This window comes from Oncorhynchus kisutch, linkage group LG6, assembly GCF_002021735.2.
Source record: "Oncorhynchus kisutch isolate 150728-3 linkage group LG6, Okis_V2, whole genome shotgun sequence".
In the NCBI taxonomy this organism is placed as follows: domain Eukaryota; kingdom Metazoa; phylum Chordata; class Actinopteri; order Salmoniformes; family Salmonidae; genus Oncorhynchus; species Oncorhynchus kisutch.
The window spans coordinates 20,498,516-20,518,369 of record NC_034179.2 but is presented as its reverse complement, the minus strand read 5'-3'; the positions used below and the strand labels follow the sequence as shown (position 1 = coordinate 20,518,369).

General features: G+C 44.4%; 1 protein-coding gene across 3 annotated transcripts in view; it reads right to left on the bottom strand.

Annotated features, from left to right (window-relative positions):
• LOC109892065 (armadillo repeat protein deleted in velo-cardio-facial syndrome) overlaps positions 1–13,949 on the bottom strand; it is a 33,503-nt gene extending 19,554 nt beyond the window's left edge. For 2 of the 3 annotated variants that reach the window (XM_031826371.1, XM_031826372.1), the window contains exons 1-7: positions 12,174–12,552; positions 8,247–8,423; positions 5,150–5,733; positions 3,669–4,147; positions 3,358–3,541; positions 3,035–3,152; positions 1,873–2,041 (exon numbers count right to left, since the gene is read on the bottom strand). In XM_031826371.1, the coding sequence (XP_031682231.1) occupies positions 1,873–2,041; positions 3,035–3,152; positions 3,358–3,541; positions 3,669–4,147; positions 5,150–5,733; positions 8,247–8,423; positions 12,174–12,203 (1,741 nt within the window). In that variant the 5' untranslated portion in view covers positions 12,204–12,552. Of the gene's footprint in view, positions 1–1,872; positions 2,042–3,034; positions 3,153–3,357; positions 3,542–3,668; positions 4,148–5,149; positions 5,734–8,246; positions 8,424–12,173; positions 12,553–13,607 lie in introns of those variants that run through there. The other variant, XM_020484482.2, reaches the window with a different exon arrangement.
• Positions 13,950–19,854: the final 5,905 nt, after the last annotated feature.

The following is a 19,854-nucleotide window of genomic DNA, read 5'->3' as shown; positions in this document are numbered from 1 at the left end:
TATTATAGTTTAATTACATTTTAGGGTACCTGAGGATTAGATAGAAATGTATTTTGACTTGTTTTAACAAAGTTTAGAGGTAGCTTTTTTGATTCCTTTCTCTGCATGTTGAACGAGTGGATTACGCAAATTGATGGCACCAACTAAACAGACTTTTTGGGATATAAAGAAGGATTTTATCTAACAAAACGACCATACATTTTGTAGCTGGGACCCTTTGGATTGCAATCAGAGGAAGATTTTCAAAAAGTAAGTGAACATTTAATCGCTATTTGTGATTTTATGAAGCCTGTGCTGGTTGAAAAATATTTTGATGTGGGGCGCCGTCCTCAAACAATCGCATGGCATGCTTTTGCTGTAAAGCCTATTGTAAATCGGACAATGCAGTTAGATTAACTAGCCCTAAGAATAACTTAGCCTACTGTTATGACTTGGTGGTGCACATGTAGTCTATAGCCTGTTTTAGAGAAATGTCATCATTGAATATTGTAAGAGCTTTCATCGTCTCTGCTTATATGCCCCCTTTATTTATCCTACAGTTATGACTTGGTGTACAGGGAGAATACTGTAAGAACAGTCCATGTTCTGAATTCTGTCGCTGTACATTTCAAAAGTACTGAACAAATAGTTATATTGACTTAGTCCATCTTAGCTCGCTCATTAATGACTTAATCGAAATTACAGATTGCCTCTTATCTGCTCATCATTCCCTTATTCCATAGTTTGTATATCTTAATTGTCAATAGAAACCACATTTGTTTAAGCAAGTCAGCCATATCAGCTATGTTTTTTTTAAGGCAGTAAATTAGGCCGAATGAGCTGTTTTGCTGCCAGAATAGGCTCCGCTGATAGCCGGGTGTCGCAGTGGTAAGGATTCCCTCCATGGTGCTGAAAAGAAAGTTCTGCTGTTGGGACAGATTTATGTAGGCCCTAACAGTTTGTGGGCGCGTTTGTCACCGTTATAATGCAATTAATGTGTTGTTTAGTGTTGTATTGTGTAGTGGCTTTGCTGGCATGCATCCCCCCAAAAATGGTTGAGTTTGCTCCACCAAGATTTACATGCTAAAATTACCATTGCGCTTGAACAATGTTGCATGGGGCAGAAATAGCATACAACACCATGGTACTGTCACGTTCTGACCTTCCTTTGTTTTGTCTTTTGTTTTAGTATGGTCAGGGCGTGATTTGGGTGGGTTGTCTATGTAAGTTTTTCTATGATTTTCTATTTCTGTGTTTGGCCTGGTATGGTTTTCAATCAGAGGCAGCTGTCAATCGTTGTCCCTGATTGAGAACCATATTTAGCTAGCCTGTTTTCGATTGTGTTTTGTGGGTGGTTATTTTCTGTCTAGTGTGTTTTGTCACCTTACAGAACTGTTTAGTTTCTTTCTCTTTGTTATTTTGTTTAGTGTTCTGAGTTTAAATAAATATCATCATGAACATATACCACGCTGCGCTTTGGTCCTCACCTCATTCCAACGACGATCGTTACAGGTACGTTTTTACAGTAGCCAACTGCTTTACAATACCCCTATTTCTGATTATTTGTCCTGCTTATGTACTGTATAAGGATAATGAAACTGTAAGACTGAAATATTTTTCTCACAACCTGCCATTGGGTACATATAATTTCTTTATATTGTTTTATGCATGTCAATTTAGATATTCAAATACTGTATGGAAAATTGTATTCACCATCTACTATTCTTTCTATTTAGTACTTCAAAAAGCACAGTTTTGAAATGTGTATTGAAACATAAGATAGGGGGAATTAAGTGTTATCAGTTAAGAGTTTTGTACTCAGAGTTTTTTTAATATACCACTTACATCTGAAAAATTTGCAAAAGTCATTGAAAAAATAAAACGTTAACTGACCCTTGGGCTTTTTCCCTCCAAAACAGTCTGCCTCATTCTTCTTCTTCCCTCCTGATCCTGACCGTGGCACCTGATTGGCTACGGGTTCCTGAAATCGCTCCGCTCCTGGCACCTCTTTGTGGACGTGGTAGGAGAGGTTTCTCAGGATACAGACGCAGTTCTCTACTGACTGAGAGAGAGGAGCACAAACAACACAAAGATGCTTATCAAAGACAGAAGATGCATAGAATATAGGGAGGATCTGATTCACACATGTGGTCCAGAATACTTTTGGTTAATGTAACATAAACTCACCTTGGTCCGTACAATTGCCCTTATTTTAGCGCCCCAAAATCGTAATACTTCCAGATCAACTGTAATGTCAATACCATTGTAAAGCACAATTTCTCCCCTTTCCAACAGAATCAATTACATGACCTAAACACTGCCCGTTTCTGCATAATTCAAGCAGGCAATGAGCCCCGTCGGGTTTTTAAAAAAATTGGTGGGTGGGGAAGTGAAACTAACGCGTGATAGTGAGAGATGTCGTGTGGGAAAATTGCTTTTTTTCCCTCGATCTGTCCAACTTATAACCTTATCGCCTCTAAAATGTAGATAGAACACTATAAAGAGTTTATATAATGTGTCATTACATACCTATTTGAAGGTTTGAGTCGAATTTGAATCGGGTTTTTAGGGCGGCGCTAAAGTGATCTTAGAAGTAAACAGCGGCTTCGAGAATGATGATCGCATGCAATGATGACAAAAAAATTACTAGGTATCCCCCTTACCCCCGTCACTGTCCATTTCTTGTTTTTAAAGGATGATAGAAGTGCTACACCTGGTGGAGAGAGATTGTAAGACAGAAATAGTTGCTTTATGCATGCTGTACGTTACGACATGACACGTCACGATGTAACGGAGGGTCCGTTTTTTTCAACTTTTCTCCAATACTATAGAGCCATTACCATGTCGATCAACGCTTGAATAGAGACCTAGTTCACACCCCCGATTTTGAAGTCAACACAGTCGCTACAGTCCCATTAGTTTTCTTTGTAGCCTTGTTTGAATGTTGCGGTTGAGCACATTTGTTCGGAATGGGGTGAGTTTACCTTACTGATTCGCACTCCCTCCATAGTGTTTTAGTTGGAATTCACATGTGCTCAACCATGTCTGCGGTCACCTTATTGTCTGTCTCCTTGTTGGCAACCGCTGACTGTAGGGCATGGAGGAGAGCGTCCACCAGCCCCTCACACTCCCTCAGCCTCTGGCGAGCCTCTGCCCCATCTGAGCTCACATTCCTGGGACAACACAGGTCTATTAGTGGAGCGGATTAAGTTAGCATAGCGTCACTATTAGTTAGCATAGCGTTACTGTTAGCAAGCTGTCAGTAACTCATTTACCATTACGTTCAATTTAGAAATGTCCTATTAATGGAGCAATAAACCCTCAATTACTCGTGTAAGGTTCCATGACCTTGTCATCTATGAAGCTGCTATATTGTACCTGAGACACCCTGAGGTGTTCTTGAACACGGTTGTCCACTCTGTCTCCTGGGGTCTTGAGTGCTCAGTGAGGTCTCTCCTCCAGCCAGAGTGGGGGATGATGACCTCATCAGTCAGCGTCTGGAGCCCGTGATTGATGACCATCATCTTCAGAGGCTCATGGGAGGACAGATTCCACAGGGTTCCTATACGTAAAATAATATGGATATGTAAGTTACTGTTAGTCAAGTGAGGTGTTTGGGTAATAATCAGGGTGACTCATGACCATTGCAGAGATGTTCGTACAGGAATTCTGTCATAGGCTCACTGTACCTGTGACCAACTCTGTGACCTCCATGTTACTGGACTTCCTCAGCAGTCTGACCAGGGCCGGGATGCCGTCACAGTTCTTGATGGCCACCTTGTTGTGGTGGTCTTTCCCGTAGGAGATGTTCCTCAGGGCTCCACAGGCCTTGCGGTGAACTTCGGCTTTAGGGTGGTCCAGGAGGCCCACCAGTACTGGAACCCCCTTCAGCTGCCTGACGTCCTGCTTTATGCGGTCGTTCTCGTAGCACAGGTGCTGCAAGTAGGCGGCGGCGTTGGACTTGACCGGGTCCATGGGGTGGCTGAGCATGGTGATGACCTCACTCAGGTTGGGATCCCTCCAGCGTGGGTCCTTACGGATGCTGTCCAGGCTGACCATGCTACTGCGCTTGTGGGGGAACTGTAGCATCTGGGCCCTGGACATGGCCTGGAAGAAGGAGATGGGATCCCCATCCACCTGGGACATGAGAGCCTCCTCGTATCCACCTCTGAAAAAATATAAAGGGATGGAGGGGTTAAGTGGGGAGGGGGGGCTGAGATAAGGGAAAGAGAGAGGCCTATATGTAGAGAGAGACAGACAGAAAGCACAGAAAACAATTAGATTTTATTTGTTGAACAATCACTGTTATTTGCTCAGGTGTTTTATCTGAACAGTTGTGCAAACAGATATTTTATCTTCACGGCCTGAGTTCCTGGTATATGGAGAGAAAGAGAGAGCGCAAAAGATATGGAAAGAGAGACAGAGGTAGAGGGAGGAGAGAGGGTGTCCAGTAACCTCGGTAAACAGCTCATTCACAGCTTATGAGCTGAGGAAAGTGCTGCTGTCAGTCAGTAATACAGGTGAAACCTTATTTATCGACTGGTGGCAAGCAGCTTCCCCTGATTGATACCACATGCTCCTAAACTGCTGGTCATCTGTCTTGCCCTACTCACCATGTTGACACCACAGGGACTACTACAGCTAGCAGCTCCTACTGGGGCACACTGCTATGGAATGCAATATGGACATTGACAGGTTCTAATCCATATTGAGCTGAAATAATGTGTTGAGTTGTATGGTATGATTCTCTAGTCTCCTCTTTTGGAAATGTGTTCATAAACTACATACAAGCAATTGAATCAGATTGTGAGGGTCAGTATGTATGATGAAGAGTTCGCTCTTCACTGAAAACAGCATTTATGCAGATAATGATAGAGTACATGACTCCTCTTCTATTTATCAGTATTACACAGAATATGCCCTCATTTTCCGAATGACTACATACACACAGCGGAAATCAATGCACTGTCTTGAAGAAAGCATTAGCTTTTGTTAAGGGTAAACTCATTTACAGAGAGAGTATTGATATTTGTGTGGAAAAAAATGTAATGTCCTTTTACTATTGTCCATCCTCTGAGTTTAAGTAACTCACCAGTCTTATTAGCATGGATCTGCTGCTATGGAGTTCTGCTGACATGCTTGTGCCTAACTAGCTAGCCCATATCCTAACCTGGTTCTGGAAGGTTCCCTCAGGAGCTCCATGGTAGTGATGGGTCGGAGCTGGTGAATTCCACCCAGGGTGTCATCCCCTGGTCCTTCCCTCTCGGTTTGGTTGGTCAGGCCCACCTGGCCGTAGATGTCCCTGGGGAGGGGCAGGGTGTAGTGACCCCCAGGCTGGGGCTGGTAGTTCCTGGAAGGCCAGTAGGTGTGGAGGGAGCTCTGGTGGACACCACCACGAGACAGGCTGCCATACCCAGCACACATGCCACCACCCAGGCCAGGAAAGGGAGGGTCAGGGAGGGTGTAAGCGCTGTTCTGCCCTTCAGGCTTCTCTGTCTGGGGCTCACTGTTGGTGTTGTTGTAGGGAGGAGGGAGAGTGTTGGTGGTAACAGTGGTTGTGATAGGGGTTGTGAGGGACTCAGAGGAGTGTTGGCCGTTGGTTAGAGGACTGGGCTTCAGAGATGGGTCGTCTGAAACCAAGGGGATGTGGGGAACCGAGGGAGGCTGCGGGGCTGGGGGAAGCTGAAGGGCGGTGGTGTCTGGAGTGCCTGGAGTGTCTGCCTGGTCATTCCCCAGTTTAACAGCCTTGGGGTCCTGTAGAGAGGAAGTCAAACAGTTAATCTCAGTACATCTGTCAGACTCAGTCTCAATATAGCATCTAATAATCCCATCTCCAGTCCAACCAATGAGACTACATTCTCAACCTGTGCTCAGTGCCTTAAACTATGTTTATCACTATTACGACACCACTAGTACTTCTACCAACAAAACTACTACTATAATTCTTTTCCCACCAGCAGAGAACACAAAATGGCACAGTTTGATAAACATTTAACTCTCCATTAAACAAAACAAAAATCCCCCACCAGCTCTTGTCTCACAGGAATGATCCATCATTTTTATTCCAGCAGATTTCTGGCTTTGAGGTGGGCCAGTAAATAAAGAATTCTGTTTGACTGCCAGTGAAATTGTATTTCCCTAGAGTTTAGATTGGACCGTGATGAAACAAGCTGAGGTCCAGCTAGTAGTGTTGAGAACTACAGTAAACTGCAGAAAATGTAAATTATCTGTTTGATAGAATAAGGTCAACATATAATCAGTGTTTTTATCTTGCACCACTACAAATATGATGTAAATATGTATGAAGTCAGATGACTCAAATAGTCTGACTCAGATGTATAGTACACCACATGGCAAAAAGTATATGGACACTGCTTCAAATTAGTGGATTTGGCTACTTCAGCCACACCCGTTGCTGACAGGTGTATAAAATCGAGCACACCGCCATGCAATCTCCATAGACAAACACTAACAGTAGAATGGCCCGTACTGAAGAGCTCAGTGACTTTCAACATAGCACCATCATAGGATGCCACTTTCCCAACAAGTCCGTTTTTAACATTTCTGCCCTGCTAGAGCTATCCCGGTCAACTGTAAGTGTTGTCATTGTGAAGTGTAAACATCTAGGAGCAACAACAGCTCAGCCGCGAAGTGGTAGTCCACACAAGCTCACAGAACTGGACCGCTGAGTGCTGATGCGCGTAGCTCGGTTGCAACACTCACTACCAGTTCCAAAGTCCCTCTGGAAGCAACGTCAGCACAAGAACTGTTCATCGGGAGCTTCATGAAATGGGTTTCCATGGCCGAGCAGCCGCACACAAGCCTAAGATCACCATGCGCAATGCCAAGCGTCGGCTGGAGGGGTGTAAAGCTCGCCGCCATTAGACTCTGGAGCAGTGGAAACACATTCTCTGGAGTGATGGATCACGCTTCACCATCTGGCAGTCCGACGGACAAATCTGGGCTTGGCAGACACCAGGAGAACGCTACCTGCCCCAATGTATAGTGCCAACTGTAAAGTTTGGTGTAGGAGGAATAATGGTCTGGAGCTGTTTTTCATGTTTCGGGCTCGGCCCCTTAGTTCCAGTGAAGGGAAATCCTAATGCTACAGCATTCAATGACATTCAAGACGATTCTATGCTTCCAACTTTGTGGCAACAGTTTGGGGAAGGCCCTTTTCTGTTTCAGCATGACAATGCCCCGTGCACATAGTGAGGTCCATACAGAAATATTTAGTCGGGAACGGGGTGGAAGAACTTGACTGGCCTGCACAGAGCCATGACTTCAACCCCATCAAACACCTTTGGGAGGAGTTGGAATGCAGACTGCGAGCCAGGCTAATTGCCCAACATCAGTGGCCAACCTCACTAATGTTCTTGTGGCTGAATAGTAGCAAGTCCTTGCAGCAGTGTTCCAACACCTAGTGGAAAGCCTTCATATAAGAGTGGAGGCTGTTATAGCGGCAAAGGGGTGACCAACTCCATATTAATGCCCATGATTTTGGAATGAGATGTTCGACAAGCAGGTGTCCACATACCTATGGTCATGTAGTGTATGAATGTGGAAATAGTAACCACTAGCCATTCTCTACACTAGGATAAGCTTTGGGTCCTTCTCTGTTGGCTGCTACTTCCCCAAGATAAAGTCTGTCAGCCTGGCACACACCAGCCTTCAGTTCAAAAAGATATGGCCATTAAATGTACATTCTGTTGAATTGCAATTAGTCTCTGGCGGATGGCTCAGATTAAAATCATGGCTCGCCAGGGCTGCAGATGAAAAACACAGTCCAACAGGAAATGGTGTATTATTGTTTCGCATTGTTCTGGGAGAAATCTTAATGCACAGAGATAGGGAGTTTTATAGGAGATATGATGAAGGAGTAATCCATGCTTCAGATTACAGTGGAGCAGAGAATGATTACAGTATGATCCTGGGGGAGATGACTGCTGATTGCTAAATGAGGTAATTAAAGTAAGCATTATATAGGGAATATGGGTGATCAATGAAGAAATTAAAGTAAGCATTATTTAGGGGATATGGGTGATAAATGAAGAAATTAAAGTAACCATTATATAGGGGATATGGGTGATAAATTAAGTAATTAGAGTAAGCGTTATATAAAGGATATGGGTGATAAATTAAGTCATTAAAGTAAGCATTATATAAGGGATATGGGTGATATATTAAGTCATTACATTAAGCATTATATAGGGGATATGGGTGATAAATTAAGTCATTACATTAAGCATTATATAGGGGATAAAGACCTCTGCCTCTGAGTATTGTGTCTCTGTAGTGGAACTGCCATTGGTGGAGGTGACCACGGAGGTGTTGGAGGTGGGTGTGTCCAGGTCATCATCTGCAGGCAATGGATGCTCCACCGGGGGCTCCTTGGGCTCCAGGATCATGGCCCCCAGAGAGGAGGGCCCCTCTGGGATCTGCTCCTACACAACAGGAGAAAGAGTTAGCTACACACTCAGACTCCTACACAACAGACATGGCACGCACAGCAAAGGGAAGAGATTTAGTTAGAGACGTCCTACTCCTACAGACCAAGTGCAGAAGAGAAAGTTTCACAGAGAGAGAGAGAGAGAGAGAGAGAGAGAGAGAGAGAGAGCGAAAGGGCCCAGTACCCTTTGTAAAGAGAGGGAGAAATGAAGACATGAACTAAAGGTGACAGGCCCGGTGAGAGCCGGAGAGGGTATTATCTAAATGTGAGAATGAGCTCCACCTGTTTAATTAAAGTGCGGTGGTTTGATTTCTCCTGAGACCCTCTCGCCCCGTGGACCAATCTGCTACTGCCATTCTGCTGACCTTTCACTTCCCCTGCTGACTGCTCGCAATTGTTCATTTTTAAGCCCTCGCTTTCAAACACCCACCTCACTGTATAGGCTATAGAGCAAGGCCATAAAACTATTCAGAATTTCCACACTGATGTGTGGCCATGTATGGGGAATGGAAAAGAGTAGAGAAGGCTGTAGTAATCAGGGTTGGCACTAGCCCACCAACTCGTGGGCAAAACATTTTAGTGGCCCCCCTCTTGACGGCAGAGAGAAAAAATGTACGTTTTCAAGTTAATTTCCTGCAATTCTACACATTCTGTCATGGAGTGGAGAGACATTTTTGCCATTTTAAAGCTAAATTTCTCCATTACTTATGCCATGTTAATATGATATCTGAGTGAGAGTAACTAAGAAAATCAATGGGGTCCCCTGGAGTTCAGGGCCCCTGGGCACATGCCCTTCGTGCCATGATTACTACAAGTTTAGATAGTTGGGTAGACTACCTTACCAATCAAAAAATAGCTGACATGAGCTAATTGAGTGACTGACATAACAAGAGGAACTGCTGATGAACAACCATTTTTTTTATTGCACCTTGTGAATTCTCTTATTCTTTTTTTTACCCCTATTTCTCCCCATTTGGTAGTTACAGTCTTGTCCCACCACTCACTGCCATGCGTCCTCCGAAACAGCCCCACCAATGTGTCGAACGAATCACCATACAACTGGTGATAGGAATCAGTGTGCATGCACCCGGCCTGCCACAAGGAGTTTCTAGAGCGCGATGGGACAAGGACATCCTGGCTGGCCAAACCCTCCCCTAACCCGGACGACTCTGTGCCAATTGTACACCACTTCATGGGTCTCCCGGTTGCGGCCGGCTGTGACACAGTCTGGGATCGAACCCAGATCTGTAGTGACGCCTATAGCACTGTGATGCAGTGCCTTAGAACGCTGCGCCACTCAGTAGGCCGTATTCTACTATTCTAACGCTCAACAGTAAGTTGAGTCCCCGACTAAGTTCCTAAACTGGTCGGGGGCCCCCTAACAGCCGGGGGCCCTAGCCAACCCCCTATGTCACTTGTGCCTAGGGCTGGCCCGGGTAGTAATTGTGGAGGTTCAGATGCTGATAGAGTTGATGTGTTAAAAGATTAATGAGGAGAAATGTTTTGGCATAATTACTGAGATATAACAATGTCCTGCCTTTAATCAGTACTTTCCATCCAGCAGCTAGCCTCAGGCATACAGGGTAATTTAGTTATGTATGCTTATTTACTTCAAGAAGAAACTAACACACTGGTTTAACAACGTTATTTCCACGTCATTTCAACTAAATAACGTTGAACCAACGTGGAATAGATGTTGAATTGACATCTGTGCCCAGTGGGATTGTAGTTTTCCCCAAAACAAGGATTTATTAAATATACAAAATAATCACTTAAAATGTGTCTAGAAATAGACTAAAGAGACATAAAATAAGAACATAATGATCCATAATAAATGTTTTTGCTTAATAGTCTTTAGACAAGGACAATTCGGTTTTGATCACATACTAAAGACCAAGAGTGTCTGAATCTGAAATCTTAGTCAATAGGATCATCATTAGAACCGCATTCACCATGAGGGAGAATTTAGATTTATGTGCCAATATCTGTTGCAAGCGAGCAGATAATCTGTCAACATAAAATTCACTGCATCATATCTCACCATACTAAATGAAAGTGCTCTCAATCCTACTGTGCAGAAACAAATGAGAATACCAGGTTGCTTGTCTTATTGAAACATACTAGAACTGAATTCAGGGGTATTCCAACTTCATTGAGCAATATGTAAAATAGTCCACATAAAATCCAAAGGTTTAATAGTAGGGGCCTGAATGTAAAATAGTCCACAGAATGTGGAGCAGGAGGTATAATAATAATGGATAACTCATTAATGCAAAATGGGAGAGCTCGATTCACTCGCAGCCTCCATTTCCCAAACATACAATGTCAAACATGAGAGCCCTCATCTTCATGCAAATACGTTTGTCAGAGTAGAGAGAGAGAAGGAGAGATGAAAGCCCAATGGTTGTCACACAGCAGAGAGAAAGAGAGAGCGAGAGAAAGAGAGAGCGAGAGAAAGAGAGTGCGAGAGAAAGAGAGAGAGCGAAAGAGAGAGCGAGAGAGAGAAAGAGAGAGCGAGAGAAAGAGAGAGCGAGAGAAAGAGAGAGAGAGCGAAAGAGAGGAAAGGACAGGAGATGATGCAGGCTTAAACAGCCTTGGAGGGATGAATGACTGGAGGTATTGCAAAGCAGAGGTAAATGAATAGCTGCGTGGCTAGAATAGGCAGGGTATCTCTGTTCTCTAAAGGAAGGCTTGATGGAGGGCTTGAGCGATGGTAATAGGGTTTGAAAGAGGGATAGATAGTGAGGTTAGGGACGTGTGAAAAAAAATCACACCTGGCCCTGTTTTTAGATTAGACAATCCAACAAATCTTTCAGACACTGTGCAGCCATACCTCCATTTGACCAGCCATCACTTATCATCAAACACTCAAAGCACTCATCCATCCATAGAACACTGTTCAACTACCCTCATATCTTTTCCTCCATCACATCAAATAAATATCCTCATATTCCTTAATCTACAGCCTGTATTTGCTGTTTACCAATGAGATGAATTAGATAGATGTTAGAGGCACTGAAGCAGGGGACAAAGTGACACGATTAGTGTCTTGTTACATTCAGCTGTCCAATGGGGGCTGACTGCACGACAGTATAGCAGAAAGGCCCACAGTCTGATCTTCTGCTGAGTGAGTTCAGATTTAGTCGCCGGGTCAAGGGCACTTCAGACGCAAGCCACATTTAATACTTGTCACAAGCTCATTTTGATAGATGAATCATGCTGCCCTCTATCCAGGTATTAATGCAGATCAGAGGAGAAACTGTGATCCTGTTGGAATTAACACTGACAATGCAGTCAATTTGTGTTCATCAGATAGAGGAGAGAGGAATGTGTATTGCTCCAGTACTTGATGTCAAATGAACGTGTGCTCAAAATGTATGTAGATACAGTAATCATTTGTCATAATAGATCTACTCCCAGGGTTCATAATTAGACAGGATCAGAGCAAGAAGTTACTTGTTTTTGTGCTGTAACGCAGTCAAGATGTGGGAGGAAAACGTTTTCTGTCCACATTACACAAACACAGCATTGTCCAATCTCCCAGCACAGCGATGCTTAAGCCATTTATGAAATTATCTTATCCAGAGCAATTAGGGTTAAGTGCCTTGCTCAAGGGTACAATGACAGATTATTGGAGATTCAAACCATCAATCTTTTGGTTACTAGCCCAACACACTTAATTGCTAGGTGATCTGCCGCCATTAGGAATTCCCATCTTATTCACTGCGGTGCCAAGACTAATTACCATTGAAAATGAGGACAGGACACCTCTCATCCCTTGTGTTTGTCTGTGCAGGATGCAGGAAACAGGAAGCAGGTGGCAGGAAGCCCCCTGGTGCACAAACAATGAAATACTGCATGGTCATATTTAATGTCATTCTAACTTGCAGTTTCTGGCTGGCCAACCTGGTCTCAGAGCATTTTGTATTATTCTGCATGTTAATCCAAGACACTGTTACGTTTGGTATGGTTACATAAAACAGATAAAAATGGCTGCATTGGACCTTTTACTTAAGGCAATACCGAAAGTAGGTTGGTTGGTTGGGATGGATGGGTGGACATATAACCTGAACATCTAGCAACCTGGGGTGGATGGGTGGGTGTATAACACAAATGTCTAGCAACCCAAAGGTTATAAGTTCAAATCTCATCACGGCCAACTTTAGCTAATTAGCAACTTTGCAACTAGATAGCATGTTAGCTAACCTTAACCCTTTTACCTTCCCCTAACCATAACTTTAACCCCTTAACCTAACTGCTAAACTTAACCCTAATCTTAACCCTAACGTTAACGAGCTAGCTAGAATTCGTAACATATCACAAAGTCGTAACATATTGTACTTTTCGCAAATTCATAACATATAATACCAATAATTTACAACATATCATACGAAATAGGTGATGGACATCCATACGAAATGTGTCTCGAATTTACATTCAGAATAATGCAAAATGCTCTGAGACCAGGTTGGGCTGGCGGTGTGCTGGGTGGTTGGCTGGCTGGCTGGCGGTGTGCTGGGTGGTTGGCTGGCTGGCGGTGTGCTGGGTGGTTGGCTGGCTGGCTGGCTGGCGGTGTGCTGGGTGGTTGGCTGGCTGGCGGTGTGCTGGGTGGTTGGCTGGCTGGCTGGCGGTGTGCTGGGTGGTTGGCTGGCTGGCTGGCGGTGTGCTGGGTGGTTGGCTGGCTGGCGGTGTGCTGGGTGGTTGGCTGGCTGGCTGGCTGGCGGTGTGCTGGGTGGTTGGCTGGCTGGCGGTGTGCTGGGTGGTTGGCTGGCTGGCTGGCGGTGTGCTGGGTGGTTGGCTGGCTGGCGGTGTGCTGGGTGGTTGGTTGGCTGGCGGTGTGCTGGTTGTAAAAGCGTATGAAGCAGCAGCAGCACATTCCCCTGTGGGTGGTTATCACTCAGCCTCCTCTCATAATGTTACCATGATTAACAGCCTCTCCATATGGCCTGCAGTATACACACTGAGCAGAGGTGTTAACAGCATGTCCCTGAGCACACACGAGGAATGGGAAACTGCAACACACTGATCTGAGAGGAGAAAATAATGCTTTCCCCTTCATGAAACAAGCATAGCATACAGAATACAGCGCAGCTGCAGATGAGGCTCCTGTAGGGAAAGCATCAGAGGGAAAATAGGGAGGCTAGAGAAGAGAAAACAAATACTAAATCAAAACACTTACCCCTTTCACCTCTGCAGGCATTGCCAAATCCCTTTGATTAGCTTCCCCAACAAATGATGGACAGAATCAGTCCTCTGTGAGATGAGACCACTGCGTCTGTTTCCCCCCTTCTGCTATTTTCTGCCTTGACTTTCCCTGCGAGTGTGGAGGCAGTTCAGACATGAGCAACCATCCTTCCTCCCGGGCTCTCAATAACGCACATACGCGCGCAGGCACATGCACACGCTCTCTCTCTCTCTCTCACACACACACAGACACACACATATGGACACACTGGCACACACTCTCTCACACATTCACACAGTGGGCTCAGATGAATGCTGCACTTTCCCTTGTGAAAGAGATGCTGAATCAACAACAAAAAGGCAACCTCATCACTACACAACCCTCTCTGTTGTCATAGAAACAAACAGCTGTATCCAAGTTCTGGGTTAGTAGCAAGATGGTGGTTAAATCACACCAAAAGAAACACTGCTAAATACTGCTATATAAATGCTGATTACATAGTTGTAAAGACCAGTAATCTGTATGCTCTGTATACTCTCTCGCCCAAGCAGAGAGAAACAGTGAAACACACACACACACATTTCCCTCTGGGCTGACAAACAGATGCAGCTGGAGCAAGGAGAAGGCTGCACTAGCCCAGCCCTGTCACCCACGTGCAGGACAGATCGAGGGAGGGATATAGGGAAAAAGGGGCTGGAGGAAGAGAAGGATGGAGGAATGGAGGAGAGGAGGAGAGGAAGGACACTCTGGGTACAGCAGGAAAAGAGAGCCCCGCATACTGAGATAACAGCCTCCAGTAAAACTAGACATTTGCATGTAATTAAATGATACAACATTACATTTGAATATTAAACCCACTCATCTAACGAGACACTAAAATCCTATAGTGCTCTGTGAAAACATACCTTGCACCATAGAGTGATGTAAGCTCCAACTCATGGTCAATGAAATCCAAATGCAAAACAGAAAGCTACACATAGTGAACAAAATATGTTTGTCATTGATTTGAATATTACAGTAATATGATTTTTAAATTGAACCTTTATTTAACTAGGCAGTAATAGGATGGCTTAAAGGTCCAATGCAGCCACTGGATATCTATTAAGTACCTTGGGCCTCCTGAGTGGTGCAGTGGTCTAAGGCACTGCATCGCAGCGCTAGCGGTGTCACTGCAGATCTGGGTTCGATACCAGGCATGAGGCAGCGCACAACTGGCCCAGTGTCATCTGGGTTAGGTGAGGGTTTGGCTGGCTGGGGTGTCTTTGTCCCATCGCGCTCTAATGACTCCTGTGGCGGGCTGGGTACATACACAGTCGCCAGGTGTCCAGTGTTTCCTCTGACACATTGGTGCAGTTGGCTTCTGGGCTAAGCGAGCAGTGTGTCAAGAAGCAGTGCTGGTTGGATTTTGGGGAACACATGGCTCTCAACCATCGCCTCTCCTGAGTCGATACAGGAGTTGCAGCGATAGGACGCCTTGACCATAGAGAGCTGTTTATTCTCTATGTTGGTTAGGTCGGGGTGTGATTAAGGGTGGGTTATCTAGGGGAATTAGATATCTATGTTGGCCTGGTATGGTTCCCAATCAGATCCAGCTGTTTATCTTTGTCTCTGATTGGGGATCATATTTAGGTAGCCATTTCCCCATTGTGATTTGTGGGTTCTTGACTATGTTTTTGTGTAGCTGCCTGTGAGCAACCCAGAACGTCACGTTTAGTTTTTTCTTCTGTTTTGTTTGGTGAGTTAATCCTTTATTAATCATGTGGAATTCTATGCACGCTGCGCCTTGGTCCAATCATTATAACGATCGTGACAGGACAAGATTGTAACTACCAATTGGATATCATGAAAAAGTACAACAAAAAATAAAAATATTTTTAAAGCACCTTAGTGTGATTGCTTTAAATTAAAATGGTCAAAAATAGCCAATAATAGCTTCTTAGCAAAGAGCAATTTCTCAAGCTAGAATCTTGCTAGAACTGTCTAGGAGTGGTCTGAGTGGGGAGGGGAAAAGTGACAACTAGTTGTTTTTGGCAGAGAGGTTTGGAGCTCTCTTTCTTATTGGTCTATTAACTAATTTATCGCCTGGTGATGTCACCAAGTAGGCCAAAACTCCATTCAACAAAAACAGGCTGAATATATATCCGGCAGTCTTTTCATACAGCCCTTGCACTATCATCATCATTTTCACAATTTCACAGTAATATTCCAACCTCATAGTGTGGAAATCTATATAAAACAGAGGAAAAAAATCACATGTTTGACTGCACTGGGCCTTTAAGAATTGTTTTTAAAAAATTATTTCACCTTTATTTAACCATGTAGGCCAGTTGAGAACAAGTTCTCATTTACAACTGCGACCTGGCCAAGATAAAGCAAAGCAGTGCAACACAAACAGCATAGAGTTACACATGGAAACGTACAGTCAATAACACAATAGAAAATAATCTATATACAGTGTGTGCAAATGAGGTAAGATTAGGGAGGTTGTCACGACTCCGACCGAAGGTAGCTCCCCTTCCCGTTCGGGTGGCGCTCGGCGGTCGTTGTCGCCGGCCTACTAGCTGCCACTGATTATGTTTTTATTGAGTACACCTGTTTTGAGTTGGTTATAATTACTGAGGCTTTATTAGTCAGCTGGCCCGCCTGGTTCTTTGTGCGGGATTGATTATTGTAACCCTGGTGTTTGCATTAGATGTACATGTTTGTGTATTTAGTGCTAGACTGTTTTCGTTTCCCTGTGTCTGGGGCATTTGGTTTGAGCACCCGTAAGTGGGGTGACCGTAGTTCACCGTGAGTGCATTAAAAAAAAGCACTTATGGAACTCTGCTTTCCTGCGCCTGATTTCACCCTCACGACACCCAGGACCTTACAGAGGTAAGGCAATAAATAGGCCGTAGTGGCGAAGTAATTTCAATTTAGCAATTAAACACTGGAGTGACAGATGTGCAGAAGAAGAATGTGAGAAGTAGAGATACTGGGGTGCAAAGGAACAAAAAATAAATAACAATATGGGGATGAGGTTGTTGGATGAGCTATTTACAGATGGGCTATGTACAGGTGCAATGATCTGTGAGCTGCTCTGACAGCTGATGCTTAAAGTTAGTGAGGGAGATATGAGTCTCCAGCTTCAGCGGTTTTTGCAATTCGTTCCAGTCATTGGCAGCAGAGAACTGGAAGGAAAGGCGGCCAAAGTAAGAATTGGCTTTGGGGGTGACCAGTGAGATATACCTGCTGGAGCGCATGATATTGGTGGGTGCTGCTATGGTGACCAGTGAGCTGAGATAAGACGTGGCTTTACCTAGCAAAGACTTATAGATGACCTGGAGCCAGTGGGTCTGGTGACGAATATGAAGCGAGGGCCAGCCAACGAGAGCATACAGGTCGCAGTGGTGAGTAGTATATGGGGCTTTGGTGACAAAACGGATGGCACTGTGATAGACTGCATCCAATTTTCTGAGTAGAGTGTTAGAGGCTATTTTGTAAATGACATCGCCGAAGTCACGGATCGGTAGGATAGTCAGTTTTACGGGGGTATGTTTGGCAGCATGAGTGAGGGAGGCCTTGTTGTGAAATAGGAAGCCGATTCTAGATTTAATTTTGGATTGGAGATACTTAATGTGAGTCTGGAAGGAGAGTTTACAGTCTAACCAGACACCTAGGTATTTGTAGTTGTCCACATATTCTAAGTCAGAACCATCCAGAGTAGTGATGTTGGACGGGCGGGCAGGTGCGGGCAGCGATCGGTTGAAGAGCATGCATTTAGTTTTACTTGCATTTAAGAGCAGTTAGAGGCCATGGAAGGAGAATTGTATGGCATTGAAGCTCATCTGGAGGTTAGTTAACACAGTGTCCAAAGAAGGGCCAGAAGTATACAGAATGGTGTGGTCTGCATAGAGGTGGATCAGAGAATCATCAGCTGCAAGAGCGACATCATTGATGTATACAGAGAAAAGAGTCGGCCCGAGAATTGAACCCTGTGGCACCCCCATAGAGACTGCCAGAGGTCTGGACAACAGGCCCTTCGATTTGACACACTGAACTCTATCTGAGAAGTAGTTGGTGAACCAGGCGAGGCAGTCATTTGAGAAACCAAGGCTGTTGAGTCTGCCGATAAGAATGTGGTGAAAGCCTTGGCTAGGTCGATGAATACGGCTACACAGTATTGTCTTTTATTGATGGCATTTATGATATCGTTTAGGACCTTGAGCATGGCTGAGGTGCACTCATGACCAGCTCGGAAACCAGATTGCATAGTGGAGAAGGTACGGTGGGATTCGAAATGGTCGGTGATCTGTTTGGCTTGACTTTCGAAGACCTTAGAAAGGCAGGGTAGGATGGATATAGGTCTGTAAAAGTTTGGGTCTAGAGTGTCACCCCCTTTGAAGAGGGTGATGACCGCGGCAGCTTTGGGGAACTCAGATGATACGAAAGAGAGGTTGAACATGCTAGTAATAGGGGTTTCAACAATTGCGGTGGATAATTTTAGAAAGAGAGGGTCCAGAATATCTAGCCCAGCTGATTTGTATGGGTCCAGATTTTGCAACTCTTTCAGAACATCAGCTGTCTGGATTTGGGTGAAGGACAAATGGGGAGGCTTGGGAAAGTTGCTGTCGGGGGTGCAGGGCTGTTGATCGGGGTAGGGGTAGCCAGGTGGAAAGCATGGCCAGCCGTAGACAAATGCTTATTGAAATTCTCAATTATCGTGGATTTATCGGTGGTGACAGTGTTTCCTAGACTCAGAGCAGTGGGCAGCTGGGAGGAGGGGCTTTTATTCTCCATGGACTTTACATTGTCCCAGAATCTTTTGGAGTTTGTGCTACAGGATGCAAATTTCTGTTTGAAAAAGCTAGCCTTTGCTTTCCTAACTGCCTGTGTATATTGGTTCCTAACTTCCCTGAAAGGTTGCATATCGGGGGGCTAAGAATGCCAGCCTCTACATATAAAGATGATAATACACGAGAACAAGGGGCACAGCTAGTAAGAAACATGCCAATAGACCTACCCATACGAGCATGTTCATGCATCCGGGATCCCACACAGAAATACTGTACGTATGTTATGGACATTGTACAGTACAGTAGAGTAATCATTTGCTCAAATAGACACACATCCTGTCATGCTCAGCATTGCATTCCTCCACATCCACTCATGCCAGCAGCATACCACCCTGCATAATACTGCTGGCTTGCTTCTGAAGCTAAGCAGGGTTGGTCCTGGTCAGTCCCTGGCTGGGAGACCAGATGCTGCTGGAACTGGTGTTGAAGGGCCAGTAGGAGGCAGTCTTTCCTCTAGTCTAAAAAAATATTCCAATGCCACCGGGCTGTGATTGGGGACACCCTGCTCTGTGCTGGGTGCTGTCTTTCGGATGGGAAGTTAAACAGGTGTCCTGACTCTCTAAGGTCATTTAAGATCCCATGGCACTTATCGTAGGGGTATTGGCTAATTTTCCAATCTGGCCCTCAAACCATCACGGTCACCTAATAATCCCCAGTTTACAATTGGCTCATTCATCCCTCTCCTCTCCCCTGTAGCTATTCCCCAGGTTGTTGCTGTAAATGAGAATGTGTTCTGAGTCAACTTACCTGGTAAAATAATGGATAAATAAAAATACAATTCCCACATTCACAGAGACACATTCAAGGACTCCCGTTCATCCCTACTAAACCCTCGTACCCCTCCTTCCCCCACACACCTCTGTGAAAGTCTGATGTGACCAAGGCTAATTTATTAGTAGAATTAACATGGAGGACTTCACAATACAGCTAGTTTAATAAGCAGAGCAGTTAGCGTCTAAGGGATGGCTAAAATACACAATTGTGTATAATAAACTGTGACCAAGGAGATTAAAGTGAATTGGTAGATCTTGTTGACTCAGCAGCGTAGTCCATTGAAATTAAGCTGTATCTGGAAATACCAATAAAGGTCAACAATGAGCTATAACACAGGATAATGTTCTGTATTTAGTTCTCGACACAGTTGGAAGTACAGCAGTACCTGCCAATCAGAATAATCCACAAAAAAACTGGAAAAAGAAAAAAGGAAAAGGAATGGAATTTCAGACAGGCCAACAAAGCACCAATGGGATGTTAAAGTTCTACAGATGTAGGATTTTCATTTGAGCCAGTTTGCTAAAACAGGAAAAGAATCCTACAGCAACATAAAATGTTAAGTATTATGTGGATAATAATGGACATTTTAGCAGGGGTTGATACATTTTTCATAAAGGAAAATCAAATAAATT